Source organism: Sarcophilus harrisii, chromosome 6 (genome assembly GCF_902635505.1).
Source record: "Sarcophilus harrisii chromosome 6, mSarHar1.11, whole genome shotgun sequence".
In the NCBI taxonomy this organism is placed as follows: Eukaryota; Metazoa; Chordata; class Mammalia; order Dasyuromorphia; family Dasyuridae; genus Sarcophilus; species Sarcophilus harrisii.
Window position 1 is genome coordinate 201,914,420 of NC_045431.1, and position 14,972 is coordinate 201,929,391.

At 37.2% G+C, this 14,972-nt stretch overlaps 1 protein-coding gene across 2 annotated transcripts in view; it reads left to right on the top strand.

The window, feature by feature from the left end:
* Window positions 1-689: 689 nt before the first annotated feature.
* The window catches only part of IPO7 (importin 7), a 48,314-nt gene continuing 34,031 nt past the window's right edge, over window positions 690-14,972 (top strand). For both annotated transcript variants that reach the window (XR_004230338.1, XM_031943142.1), the window contains exon 1: window positions 690-943. Coding sequence is in view for 1 of the 2 variants with exons in the window: in XM_031943142.1 (XP_031799002.1) it covers window positions 860-943 (84 nt within the window). In the remaining variant the exon portion in view is untranslated. The remainder of the gene's footprint in view (window positions 944-14,972) is intronic.

The following is a 14,972-nucleotide window of genomic DNA, read 5'->3' on the forward strand; positions in this document are numbered from 1 at the left end:
GTGTGAGATGTCTACGGGACTTTCAGCCGGAAATAATGAAAAGCAAACAAAAAACTGCGCATTGATGTAATATTATCTGTCTGTGTCAATGTAAAGATAAGGATAATGGGATGGATGGGAGAGGTTTAATATTTGCAAGCCGCTTTACAAATATAGTTTCACCTGATCCTTGCATCCTTGGGAGGTGGGTGCTGTTGTTATTTCCAAATTACACTGAGGAAACGGAGGCAGACAAAGGTTAAGAGACTTTTCTTTTTTTAATTTTTTTAATTTTTTATGTAATAGCCTTTTATTTACAGGTTATATGTATGGGTAACTTTACAGCACTGACAATTGCCAAACCTAAGAGACTTTTCCAATCTGAGTGACATTAGAACTCAGTCTAAGTCTAGGTGCAGTGCTCTCACCACTCAGTCACGTAATTAAGAGGAGAATCACGCTATCTCAGAATGCCCTAGTATAGCTCATAGAAAGAGCATCTTCTCCTAACATCCTGGATAACAGCTTTTCCTTCTCGGAGGCTGTGTGCCAGTCTACACAGGAGCAGGCGTGGGGGGAGGGAGGGGCAGGAGGGAAAGGGGGAGAGAGAGGCGCTCCCGAGCCACGTGGGTCGTCGCTTGAGGAGGCTGAGAGACTACAACTCCCAGGGAGCTCCGCGCTAGCGCGCCGAGCGGAAGTGGCCCGCGTGCCTCCCGCCTCCCCGCCTCGGAGAAGAGGCTCTATCCGGGGCCTTGGCGCTTCTCTTTCCTTTCGCGCCGGTTGCCGCTGCGGAGCGCGGCGGGTCCATGTGCGCAGCGAGCGGCGCTACTCGCGGCCCAGCACGACCCCGAGCGCTCCCCCTACCCCCGGCTCGCCGGCCATGGACCCCAACACGATCATCGAGGCCCTGCGGGGCACCATGGACCCAGCCCTTCGGGAGGCCGCCGAGCGCCAGCTCAATGAGGTACGGAGCGAGCGGCCCCGCGGGGCCTGGCGGGGAAGCAGACTGCGGGCTGCGGCCGAGGCCCCTCCGGGGAGGACTGAGGGGGCGCCGGCGGCCCGCGGCGGCGGCCGCAGGAGGGCCGGGGCCGGCGCGGACCCGAGAGGCGGCGCCTGGGCCCGAGCCGGGCCGGGCCTGGGGCCTGAGGCGGCGGCGGCGGCGGCGCCGGCGGGGAGAACTCCCCCTGAGGCGGGGCCGCCCTGGCCGCCCGGACACATGGCCCGGACGCTGGGAGGTCGGCCCGGCCCGCGCCTCGCCGCTTGCCGTCCTCGCCTCCCGCCTGCCGGCGAGGCCCGCACCACGTTGGGCTACTGCTCCAGCAACGTCTCCCGGGAAGGGGTCAGGGATGAGCAGGGACGCGCTCCGCCCTGCCCTTACCGGATGGCGGGGGCCCCGGAGAGCCCGCGGGGCAGCATCCCCGCCCGGGATGCTCGAGAAGGAGGGCGAGCGGGGCTGGGCACAGGCAGCGGGCTGCAACTCTACAGGTGTGCGTTCTGTTGCTTCTGGACAGACCCGATGACCTCTGGCCGGCCCTCCCCCGCCAGCCGCCCCAGGTCGGCACCGCGGGGCGCCGGTCCCGGGAGACCCGATTCTGGCCCTTAGCTCCGGCGCCGGCGGGCTTCGTGACCTTGGGCAATGATTTTGTCGTTTCCCCTGTCAGTGCAATGGGGGTGTCCCTGCTTTCCCTCATCTACGGGCTTGCCGGGTTTCGAACGCGTGCACAGATACGCGTTGGGGCTTTTTGCCTCAGAGTCGGGCACTTACCTCTTTAAACGAACCGGCACCTGGGAATCGTGTTGGTGACATTCAGTGATGTCTTTATGTAGTAGTGTGGCCAATCTTGTGAGTCTTGGCGCAACTGCTCTTAAATGGTACTCCTGCCACTAAACTTGTGAACGTTCCAAAAGCAGGATTCCTTGAACCCGGGCTGCCGGTGATGCCTGTGTACTCATCTTATTCCCCTTTACTGTTTGTATTTCAGAGGAATTCTCTGTTAGGTAGATTCTTTATTTCAGTGATTGTGTGGTCTTCGGTGAATCATTTGTACTGACTCATCAGTGAGGCTGGATGTAGAGTTGGAGATGACTGTAGGACATCCAGTTGTAGACATCCAATAGTCAGTTGACAATCAACCTAGAAGGTAGGTGACACAAATATCCTCACATAATGATAACATTTTCAGTATCTGTCAGTGATGGGAGTCACAGGATCTTTGAATCTCCTGTTGTACTCTGAAGAAGTAAGACAACCGCACTTCACATTTTCTTCCTTCAGAACCATGTTTTTCCAAGGCAGTGCACCTGCCAATTCTAGAGAAGGCTGAGAGACTCCTTGCATTTGTGATATACTAGATAGCATAGAGAACAGTATAGATTCTTGACTTCAAGAAAAGTCAAAACATTTAGTTTGCAGTGAAATAGTTTCTATTTTAATATTAAATCCTAATGTCCTTTTTCCAACCTTGTTAATTCTAGATTGTATATGTTAAGTTTGAGTTAGACTGAATGCTGTCATGCAAAGGTTCAGGATTGCTTCTTCATATTCTGAGTCCCTCAAAGTCACCTTGGGCAAGCAAAGCTGTCAGATGGAAGAAATTTCTACTGTGAATAACATTATTAATTGGTTTTTATTTTGTGCTTTATAAATGCTGGAGTTTAATAAATTTTTTCTACATTACTTTGGAGTAGTATGAAAGTTTAAAGAACCGATTTTTGTTCTTTTAAAAAAAAAGCTTTGGCTCAAGTGTTAATATGCTATAGTGGTTTAAAATCCAATCGTGTTGGTCTAATAATTTAACAAGAAAGATGGGGTTGAGGAGGGTAGACTAGATAGATAACACAGTATGTCAAATTTAATTTACTTAACATAGAAATATTGAGTTGCTTAATCAGCCAGCAAACATTAAGCCCCCTCATTGTCAGACTCTGACCTATGTACTGGGCACAATAGGATAAGGAAAGGAGCATAAATATATATATATCATATGGAGATATATAAAACCCAAAGTAGATACAGAGTAACCTTGTTGGGGAAGGGACTAAGCAGTTGGGGAAGAAAAAGGAAAGGCAACATGTAGAAGGTAGCACTTGAGCAAGTTTTGAAGGAAACCAGAGATTTGAAGAGAAAGATCATAAAAGAAAACCTTGCAGGCCTGAGGGACAATTAGTTTGCAGATTTAAGGAGATAGCTAATGGAATGTACTATCTCAAGAATGAGTGGGGCTGAAAAGGTGGGTTAGGGTCAGCCTGTGAGACACTGAACTAGAGGGCTAGATTTGAAAAAAGGTGATGCAGTTCAGATCCTATATCAGTTCACTTGGCTGTCCTCAGTTTCCTTATGTTTACAATAAAAGAGGTGACCTAGATTACCTTTGAGATCTCTTCCAGCTCTAATTCATAAGCCAGAGTAGATGCTCACAGTCTACTTGGAAGATTTGAGGTATATTATCTGTGGGAAAGCTTTTTACAGTTTAGTCATTCTTGCTAATTTTTTTTTTTTTTTTTTTTAAACAAAGTGCCTCCTAAGGGCCTGGCACTGAATTTAGGGTTAGGGATATTGTGAAACAAATGGAAATTCTCTTAAGCTTCTATAGCTAACATTCTATTGAACTCATAAATATTCTGTTTTAGTTTACACAAAACTAAAAACTACTGGCCAAAGACAATTTGAGCCCAAATCTGTAATGATAGTTTTTGATATTTGATTTTTGCAATTTATAAAGATTTTCTTTAAATAATCCTTTAATTGGGGGTAGGGCAGGTTTGAGTATAAAATGAGCTGTAAAATGAGGAAAACTGAAGCTCAGAGAAGGGAAGGGATTTGACCAGGATCATAGAACTGAGATCCTAGTCCCTTTTTAAGTCTAGTCAGCTTTCCATTATAACTCTGCCTCTCAGTGACTTTTGAATATTTTGAACACTGCTGAATCTTCATCTTTGTTAAAGAATTTTTGGCAACCTGCCTGGATTTTGTGACCTAGTTGACATTTAAGTTTTGCATCTTTTTGAGAATTTATGCCAATTTACTCTTTTTTTTTTCCCTTCACCTGGAAAACTGGTAGATCTGTCAGGGCCTCCTTGCAACTAGTCCTACCCTTCTGCTTTTTAACCTTTTTGGGCAGCTTCCACAATTTTGGTTAATTAGCTCATCAACTGAAAAGATAATGATTTAGGAAGCACTTAGATAAATCTTCATTGTAGACTTGAGACTTGGTAAGAATGTAAGTAAGAATGAGGAAGTGATGATTTGTTTTAGACAAATCCTGTTTTGGGAAAGGATAGAAACTGTCAACTGTAGTATAGTATTAAGTTCCATTCATGTCATTTTTTCATTAATTCTGTTAAAAGAAAAATACATTTGTTATTTGGCATTTCCTCTAAAGGATAATTTCTGTCATTGTCTATACTTCTACTAAAAAATATTTTTACCACCACTTTTACAATCATATATATTGGTGATTGGAGATAATGAAACTGCAGGGCAGGGGTGGTTTGGAAAGAACGCCGAATAGCAAGCTGGTACACATAGGTATCTAACCTTAACCTTGCCTAGTACCTTGCACCTAGTAAGCACTTAATATCTTTTTGTATTGAATTCTTAACTCTGTAGTCTTTAAAATCTAACCCCAAACTGCCTGTCTTCTGGTAACTTATCTCCCATCTTCATGCTTTGACCAGCTTTCTTCCAAGTCTAGAATGCACTTTCTCCTTGCCCTTCCCTTATAAAATTCTTTTTCCTTCAAAATTCAGTTGGGACACTTACTACATGGAGATTGTCTTAATCTACTCCCTCAATTACCTCCTCCCAAAATATCTTTTATCTTTTTTAATATATATTTATATAATATATAAAAATTGTTTATAATTTATATACATGTACGTTGTATGATAAAATGTAAGCTTCTTGTGGGCCTTGGAGTAGACTGCCATTTTTTTTTCCAGCGAAGGAAACTGAGGCAAATGGGGTGAGGTGACTTGCTAAGGATCACAGTTAGCAGCAAGTGTCTGAGGTTAGATTGGAATTCTGGTCTTCCTGACACCAGGCCCATTGATTTTGTAAGTTTCTTAAAAGATAACAACTTTTCTTTTTGTATCCATATATCATAGTGACAGTGGAATGGTACCTGCACTGTGCTAGGATGGTCGAGTAGGAAGTGCTGGATTTGGTTTCCCAGAACTTGAGCTTAAATTTTGGCTTTGATACTTAGGACCTTTGTGATCTTGGGCTAGGCACTTAAATCTCTGCCTTCTGTTTGCTTAGTTGTACAAGAAAGAAGAGGTTTGGCCTAGTTGATCAGAAATTCCTTCTAGTTAGATTCTATGATCCTTTGAAAGGCTAACTTCCAGAGGGCTGGTTCATCATCTTGACGTCATTATGAATATGCTTATAGTTTTCCTTTATAAGGATCAAATGGTAACTTAATGGAATGATTTTCTCTATGCATATGTATTTTCTGTTGTTTGGTCATTCATTTGTATCTGACTCTTTGTGACCCTGTGGACCATACTATTTATAGGATTTTTTTTTTTTTTTTTGGCAAAGATGCTGGAGTGTTTTCCCATTTCCTTCTCTAGTGGATCAAGCCAAACAGAAGTTAAGTGATTGGCCCAAGATCACATAGCTAGTGTCTATCTGAAGAACATCTAGCTGCCCATCTTGGTATTTGTGTATTATGTATGGTATTTAAGTTCCTATGAATAAACGCAACACAAAGAATAGTTTTCTTTAGGTTGGGAGTGATTTAAAAAAAGTTGGGAAGAAAAGATTTACTGACAACCTTTTAATTCAGCCAAGCATGGGAGATTATAAAGACAAAAAGAAAATATTTCTTGCCCTTGAAGTAGTGACAGGTCTAATTACTCTAAAAAGACAAGGAGGGTTAATCTGTGAAGTGATAATATTTTGCAACTTATTGTTAACTCATGTGTGGATGAAATCACTACTTAACAGATTTAGAAAATAGGTGAGCACCTCAGGAATTTTATTCCTGCAGATTCTTGCTTGGAGATACTGAAAAGCAGATTAAGAATAACCTGCTGGCCAGCGTCCCTTGTACAATGCTTTTTTTCCTTTAATGGTAATATTATGAGAAACAAATACGGTTATATTGTAGTAAATACTGGACTCAAGGAAAGATCTTCTAGGCTGCATTTATCATCTCTGTAATGGCACAAGTCATTTAACTTTTTTGCACTTCATTTTCCTTACTTTCTCACTCTGAAATCACAGATTAAAAAAATAAAATGAGCCAGTAATTGCATTATACCTATCTCACTGGGCTCTTAGGTGGGGAGGTCTTTAAACATCGACTGTTATTAAGCATACTTGTTAAAAGCAAGGAGCTGTCTGCAGGGGGTATATAAAAAAAGAATGACTTTTAAAAAACATTCTTTAATCTCATTTACATCTTAGAACAATCTTGTGAAGTAGATACTATTGGTATTATTTATCTCTACAGAGGAAGAAACTGAGGCTCAGTAACATAGCTGATATCAGAAGTAACACTTGAGTACAGGTATTTTGACTCTCAAACTACTTTTTATTATAACTTTTTAACAGAACATATGCCTGGGTAATTTTTTACATTATCCCTTGCACTCACTTCTGTTCCAACTTTACACTTCCCTTTCTCCACCCCCTCTCCTAGATGGCAAGCAGACTTATACATGTTAAATATCTTAAACCACTGTGTAAATGTTTACAATCTAATAGGAGATCTTAAGATGTTGCAGATTTTCATATAAAATTTGACTAAAGAATTGCTTTTTGATTGATTAATGTAATGAAATTGAATATAAAATATATACAAGTACCCAAGTGTTGATTAAGGTACTAACATAGTGTTTTAAGAGATCTCAGCCTTAGCCGGTAGGTAAAGGAAAACTTTGTAGAAAAAATAGTATTGGAGCTAGACTTTGATGGTTTGGATTTCAGCTAGGTTAGGTGATGGGAATACAAAGGCATAGAGCGCAGCTTGGCTTAAGCAGATGCTTTATAAGAAAGAGGAAAAGTTCTGGGAATTAGTTTGGCAAGATCATTGAATCTGCCAAGAAGAAATAGTTTCAGTTACTTTTCACCAATAAATATTTGGTTTAGCGAGCTTTTTTCATAATAGTAGAAAAAAGTTTGAAAAGGAAATTTGGAAAGCATCACCTAATTTTCCACTGTAGTTCTCTCCCCTCCATTTCTTATAATAAAGTATGAAAAAAAAAGTTCAGCAAAAGTAATGGCAAAAATTTGATTATATGTATTATTCTACACCCATGATATCATGTTGCCTACTTCCACAAATAAATATTCAGGGGTTGAGATGCATTTGATTTTTTTTTTTTTAAACATCATTTTCCCCAGTATATGCCATAAGTCTAGGTTTTTTAATTTCGTGTAAAATATTTATTTAGATTGAGAGATTTTTAGGCAACTATTATGTTTAATAATGACTAATATTCAGGCAAGGTTAAAGTTATGAGTTTGATCTTTGGAAGGACTGATTTTTCATGGCACAGAACATTTCAATTGCAACAGACTGCATTTTTAACCCAAGCCAGAGAAAGGGTGATGTTGGTCACAAAGGGAATTAGACCAAAGGTATATGTGTTGGGAAGAGGATAGGAGAGTAGGGGAAAACTCAACACCATTATCTATAGACATTTGAAGTTCAGAGTAGAAAGAGAACATATATTATTAAGAAAAAGAAAACCAGATTTCAAATGCTATTGCGTTCTGAAATGTTTTATAAAGAAATATATGGGGTATCTCCATGTTAGAGACTCATCTGATAAGAAAGATTAGGAATACAATCGTGATTTGGTGTGGTTCATGTTAAATTCATTGTACTAGGTACCTCATAACTTAGCTTGACATTCAAGGTTTTTACCCTGTTCTCTTCATTATCCACTGTTATTGAATGAATCACTTGAATTCCCTAAAAGGGGAACTCTTCACCTTATGAGACAATTTGTGTTGTTCTGAGTATTTCTGGTTGTTTTTGTTATTATTACTCTTGCTATTAATGTACTTCTGAGTTCAATTCCTTGCTAATTTAATGTTATTAAACTTAGCCCAGTGGTTTACCTTGGTGATCTCTGTATGCCATTAGCCTGCTTTTTCTTCCAGCTCTATATATTATCTGTACATTTTCAAGCATGCCACCTGTACTTGTATGTAATTAATAAATAGATTAATAAGGACAGGATCAGAGATTCCTGGCATTCCATTCAAAATAGTCCAAGTTGAAACAAATTCTGAGTCTCAAGTTTTCTCATTTGTAAAGTTAGAGGGTTTGTAGCAGATGATCTGAGTTTCCTTATAGTTCAAAATTTATGATCTCAGGATGATTTTTGGAGTTTTTAATCTGGTTCCTGGTTCATGTAATTTACCCTCAATCCTAGAAGCAGCTAGGTGTTATAGTGAAAAGAGCTCCGGATTTAGGAAGATTTAAATCCTATCCCAGATTTAGTAGTGGCTGGTCAACTAATCTTTCCGTTTCCCCATGGTAAAATGGGAATAATGATCTCACTGGGCACAGAACAAATGAGGAAGAAATTTATGTTAAGAATGTCTTAATACAGACCATAGCATTTAATCCCTGGTCAGAAAAACCCAGGCTAAAATATTGTCAAAAAATTGAATAAAATTGATAAGGCAGGTTCAATTTTCAGTGAAGTTTGCAGAATGTCTAAGTGCTTAATTTAATTTGAGTGCTTATTGATTGATTCCATTGTCTTAAAACTTGAGGTGATCTAACTTATGCTCAATTTATCATCTAGTTTCTTTAGCACAAAGCTAGTGTGAATTTTTTAGGATCCTTGGAACATTTTTTTTTCATTTCCCACATTTAAAGGAAGGAAACTAGGACCAAAAGGAGCAGGGACTTGAATGAAATTAGCTAGTTACTAGCAAAACTATAATTTGAACTCCAGGATCCAATAACTGAAGTATTATTACCCACTGAAAAATATGCTGTAATTAAAAACCTAGGAACCTATATAAAAACACTCTTGCTATTAAGTAAATTAATATATTAAAGAGGATAAAACTCTTTCCCTTTCTCCCAAAGTAAACCAAAGAGAATAAAAGAAGATAAAAGTGATTTTTAAAGTGGAATTCATGGATATAATTATGACCTTTTATGAAAATTGTCTTTTAAACTCCTTAGCAGAATTTTGAATTAAACTTTTTAACTCCTTACCCCAACATTTCAGTGATTTCATTTTATGGTATTCTGCTAAATATTTACCAAATGGTGTGGTTTCTTCTGAAATAGATCCATTTTGTATTAGAAAAGCTAATGTTCAGTAAAGAGAATAATAAGCATATCATGCGTACAAAAGTTTTTTGAAAGTAAAGTATATTTTATAAGCTATAATTGTTTAAATTCTTAGAGGAAAATATTCCTAATGTTGGAATATATAGTATCGAGGATAGTACTGAATTTGGTAGAAAGGGAAAGTCCTTGGGTTCTTTGGCTGTTAAAACAAAAAGGTCATCCAGTGACACAGCATGTTTAGGAGAAACCTTTGCTCAAATACCAGATTAATATGCTTTGGAATAGAAGGTATTCCCAGCTTTTTCTGGTCCTTCCTTACCCTGCATAATGGCAGAGTAAAGCTATTAAATATTTACATGTAGTGGCTATTCTGTTGTTCAGTCATTGTAAAAGAACCCAAATGAAAAATTGAAAACTGGGAAATTATTTTTTCCTCCTTGACAACAATAGGAAGAGGTGACTGAATGAAAGGCAGCTGGGTTGGGTGAAAAGAATGGTACTAAGAGGTATTATATTCTCCACTCTAACTTTGTAGTCCCTTCAGGACTAATATGGATAACTCCAACTTCAAATGGCTTAATAGGATAATACCATGAAACAGAAATTCTGTTAAAACGTTTTTCTCTTCGGACACTTGTAGCACCCCTGGTTCATTTTGTACATCCAGGATTTTGTCATTTCCCCAAAGAAAATGTCCTGCTGAGTTTTTGGAGTTCTCCCACCTTTCTCAACTTTTGAGGAGGGAAAAATCCTGCAATTTAAAATGAGCGTTTAACCAATTTCAAGATAGCCAAGTCAGTTTCTTCTCTTCTGTGCTTCATAGAATCAGATTTAGAGCTGGAAAGAACCTTAGATTCCATCAGACCCAACTCCCATTTTACAGATGAGAAAATAGAATCAGATTGTTTTAGTGATTTCCCAATGTCACAATGATAGTATTTGAAGGTCGCCTAGGAACCCAGGTTTTCTTCATTCCCATGTTCAGTGCCCTATTTACTGTGCTGCTTCATTTGAGCCATTTATCTAAAGTTCTGACCACTCCTCTGAATTTACTGCCTTCCCACCTTCCTTTCCTCTGATGAAATCTAAAGTGATATTGAACAAAACTGGAAATGAAGGCCATGTTATTTGTCAACTACACTGCAGTGTACCAATCCTTTTACTACTTTTTGATTCAACTTCCCATTCTGGCTATTTCAAATCTTTTCTTTCATGAAATGTCTCACATCACAGTTCCCCTTCCCCCCAACTAGCCCCTCCTCACCCCACCTTCTTCACTGAGAAACAGACTATTTGCTTTTATTCCACCCATTTAACTCTTTGTGCATATTCTCTGATTTTCCCTTCCTTTACTCCAGGCTCTGATAAGGAAGTAGCCCTCATTGCCAAGGTCTTTGATCCTCTCCCCTCTCTGCTCTTGACTACTCCAGCAGATTTTCCTTTTTTTGATCAGTACACTTTTTAACCCATTTGATTTTATATAGACTGGTTTTTTCCCTTGATATCTACAAAAAAGGTCCCACTCTCTCCCATCCCGAATAAACTCTCCTTAGACCCTGTCATAACCTGAAGTTATGTCTTAGTTCACTTTTTCAGTAAATTTTTTAAAACAAATACAAAAATGAGAAAAGAAAGAAAACATTGCTACGTACACAGCAGATTGTAAAAAGATTCAATATAAAATAACAAATTTCTATTTCAAGAGAACTATATAATAAATACTACAGTTTTCAAAACTGCCCAGGTTTTCTTTGCTTCCTTGTTGGTTTTCTTTTGTTCTTTGCTGTGCTGTATACTTCTTGCTCTTTTTGTCTCTCCCACTCCCACCCTGAAGAAAACTACAATTGTGTGGATATATATATATATATATTGATTTATAAATATATACTCCTACATGTAAGATCCTATTATGCTTATTTCAACTCCTATTACTGTGAGTGAATAGCATTTTTTGTAAGTCCAAGTTTTGTAAATCAATTAGCTCATCAATTCTTAATACAAATAGTAATTTTCTAACCCAATCACATTCTATCTGAGATTGTCTATGAAAGTTTTTCCCCAATTTATGTAATCTTGGTTTATATAGGTTTTATGTATCAAAAATGTTAATAATAAAAAAAAGTAAAAATATCCTCTTTATGCTTTAACAGTACTCTCACCTTAAAATGAAGTTTAAGATCTGATACTGCTCATTATACTTCCCTTACATCTTTTTCCTTGCCCTTTTCTTCCAAGTGAACTTATTTTTTCTAACTTGGTAAAATAATTTTTTAGTAATTTAATTGGGTTGACATTGAATAGATTAATTTGGTAAAATTGTTGTGTTTAAAACTATATTGATTTTATCCATGAACAATGAATTATTTAAATTTATTTAAATTGACTTTATGTGCATGTAAGTTTTTTTTTTAACATAGCCTCACTATCCTTGCCCTATTTACCCTATCCCTCTTCATTCTGCTTCATTTCTACTCACTACCTTGCTCTTAATCTACCTGCCATTTATCTCCTCTCATCACCTATTCCCTTTTCCTCTTATTTCTGAAGTTAAAAGACTTTTATACACTTATGCATGCATGTATGTATATTTGTTCCCTCTCATCCAGAGAGTAGGATCCCAACTACTTTTTACTAGCTTCTGTATAAGTTTTTCCTTTTATGCCTCATTTTGTTTGAGATAATTATTCCTTTTTAATCTCTCCCTAGAGTTTTATTTTTTTAGAATCACCCCATCATACACCTTTCTTTCAAAATAATCACGATGACAATCATAAAAGTACTACTAATATTTCCACATCTATGAAGTAAACAATTTGAACTTGAGTTCCTTATAATTGATCTTTTAATGTTTGCTTTATATTTCTCCTGAATGAGATATATATATATATATCGAATTTTCCTGTATATTCTGGGGGTTTGGGCCTTTTTTTTTTTTTTTTTTAGAGCCAGGATTACAATTTAACGCTAGCTCTTTTGCACTACAAATATTCTAAGACCTAGAGTAGTTGCTAGATCTTTTGTAATCCTTAATTTTACCCTGATATTTATATATTTCCTTTATAACAAAAAATAAAGAGGAAAGAGTAGTTGAGCAAAACTAACCAACATGTTGGATTGAAATAAGACTTGGAGAGCATTTAAGTATTTTCTCATGTCTTTTCTTTGGGGTCTAGTTTGGTTATTATAATTTAACAGCTTTAAGTGTAGGTTTTTTTTAATATTTCCATTTCTGTTTACTTGCTATATTTATAGTATATATTATTTTTCTGGTTCTGATTTATTTGCATAAGTTAATATAACTCTTTCCCATGCTTTTCTATAGTCAACATATTCATCATTTGTTACATAAAGTACAGTAATTTGTTACATTCATGTACCACAACTTATTTAGCCATTTTCCATTTAGTAGGCATCTACTTTGTTTCTAATTATTTGCTACTACAAAAAGCTGCACTAAATATTTAAGTATGGATAGGCACTTTTTGTCAATTTTTTCCTTGTGATATATCCCAACATGTATCGGGAACTCTGAGTCAGAAGGTATTAATAGTTAATATTAATCACTTTAGACTAGCTTAAATGAAGTCCTAATATCTTTGTTGGATAGAAGAAAAGAATGGTTAAAATAGTGATCTTAAAGAGAATTTAGCATAACTGATGATTTGGACGGTAAGACATAAGACCAGTAACCTTATTGGATTGAATGAGTTGTCTAGAACAAATTGTGTTTACGTAGTTTTTATATTTTCCACAAAGGAATCTTGATATTGATGATCTATAATAAGATTTTAATAGGAGCATGGGAAGTTAAACAAAAAAATTTTTGCCAATTTCACATTATGCTCTTATTATGGAAACTTAACAAGAAGAAAGCCATGTAAATATGAGAATAGGCATGAGTACATTTGTAGGGTTTAGCCTTGGAAAGGATAGACATTTCAAGATGATTAAAAAGGGATAAGGTGTTTTTTTAAGTGGCAGGTAGAGAATTTGGGACCTTGATTGTGGAAATGATTTGGAATAGCCTATATGGAATGGATATAAGAGTGAATGACTCTTTTTTTTTTTTTTTCTTTTTTTTTTTTTTTTTTTTGAGCAGAATAGTGAATGGCTACTTAAATTTACCATGAATTTGTGACATTGCAGCAGTTCTCAGAGACTTGGGAGCAGAATTGGTGAAAACTGACCCAGGAATTGGTGGAGCTAAAGGTCCAAAGTATTGAAATGACTGACATAGAATTAGGTGAGTCAGGTTAAAGCTAAGGGATACCAGAAGCTGATTATGTTTGAATGGTAAGTTGTCTTTTGAATAAGAAGTGGAGGCTAAGATAGCTGTAGTCACAGAACTGGAGCTCAGCTTTTAAATGGAATTGAATAGTTCTGAATGATTATGGAAGCCTGTGTAAATTGGAGATAAAAGTCTGCTGACTTAATTGTTGAGTCCCGTTGGCTGAGGACTGGAACTGACAGGCAAATAAATGCATATTTATTCCAATTTTCACTTCACTAAATGCTGATAGGCAGAGATTACTGGTTTATTGACAGTGGTTATAATGGAATGCAAGTCAGAAGATTTTAGTTCATACTTCACTTAGCTGCCACTTATAAATCCCAGAGGAGACCTCTGGGCCTTATTTGTCTTGTCTTAAATAAAAAAGTTCAACTGGGATGATTTCAATTCTAAAATCCATGTTCTTTAAAGTACTTTGCTAAAGTATGTATTACCTTTGCTTTCCTCTCTGGTCAGTTTGAAGTGGGAGCGACTTAGACCAGCTAGACTAGAGACTTAGACTTAAAGACTCTAGACTTAGACCAGCTAGCTGCTATGGTAGTCTGCCATTATGACCATCCTTATAAGCTACCATGATGTCTAGCGCTGAATAACTTCTTGAGGATACTGAACATATCCATGTGAAATTTGCCTATTTAAAGGAACATATCCAAAAATTTGCCTAATAAAGGAAGTTGAGTTTATTAATCTATAAGCATTGCTGTTTGTTTATTTTTTTTTAATATGCCACATGGGCTTATTTTTGTTTGAATCGTTAAAATAGTGACCTTAAAGAGAACTCGGTATGACTGATGATTTAGATGTTAATAAGACCAATACCCTTATTGGATTGAGTTGTCTAGACAAGTTGTATTTACTTCCATATTTTCACATTTTCCACAAAGGGATCTTGATATTGATAATTTATAATGAAATTTTAATAGGGAAGTTAAACAAGAAAAGTTTGCCAGATTATTTTAATGCTCTCACTGAACCTTAGGGAATTGAACCATTAACAATTTTCATTTCATTTGATTTCATTCCTCTAAATATCTAAAGATTACATTTATGTGGATTATTTATAAACACAATGCTCTCTGAAAACATTTATTATAATGTTTTTTATTTTTAAATCGGCAGTTCCATTGGATATATGGATGCTTCAATTACCTTTATATATAGATTGAAATTTATCAGTAGGCTATAGAAAGACCAACAATTTCCCTAAAAGTAGTATTCAGGTCAGACAGATCCAACTAAGAACTATGCCAACGAAGACTGTAACTTTAATACAGAATCATCCCTAAACCAAGAGTCCAACCTTAAGTAAAACTGGCATTTGCCAGTGGGCTTTAATTTGTCCCAGTTAGCTGTTGAAAAAACTCTAGGTAATTGGTATTTTCATAAAAGCCACAATAATCATGGAATAGTTAACTAAAAATGCTTTTGTTTAA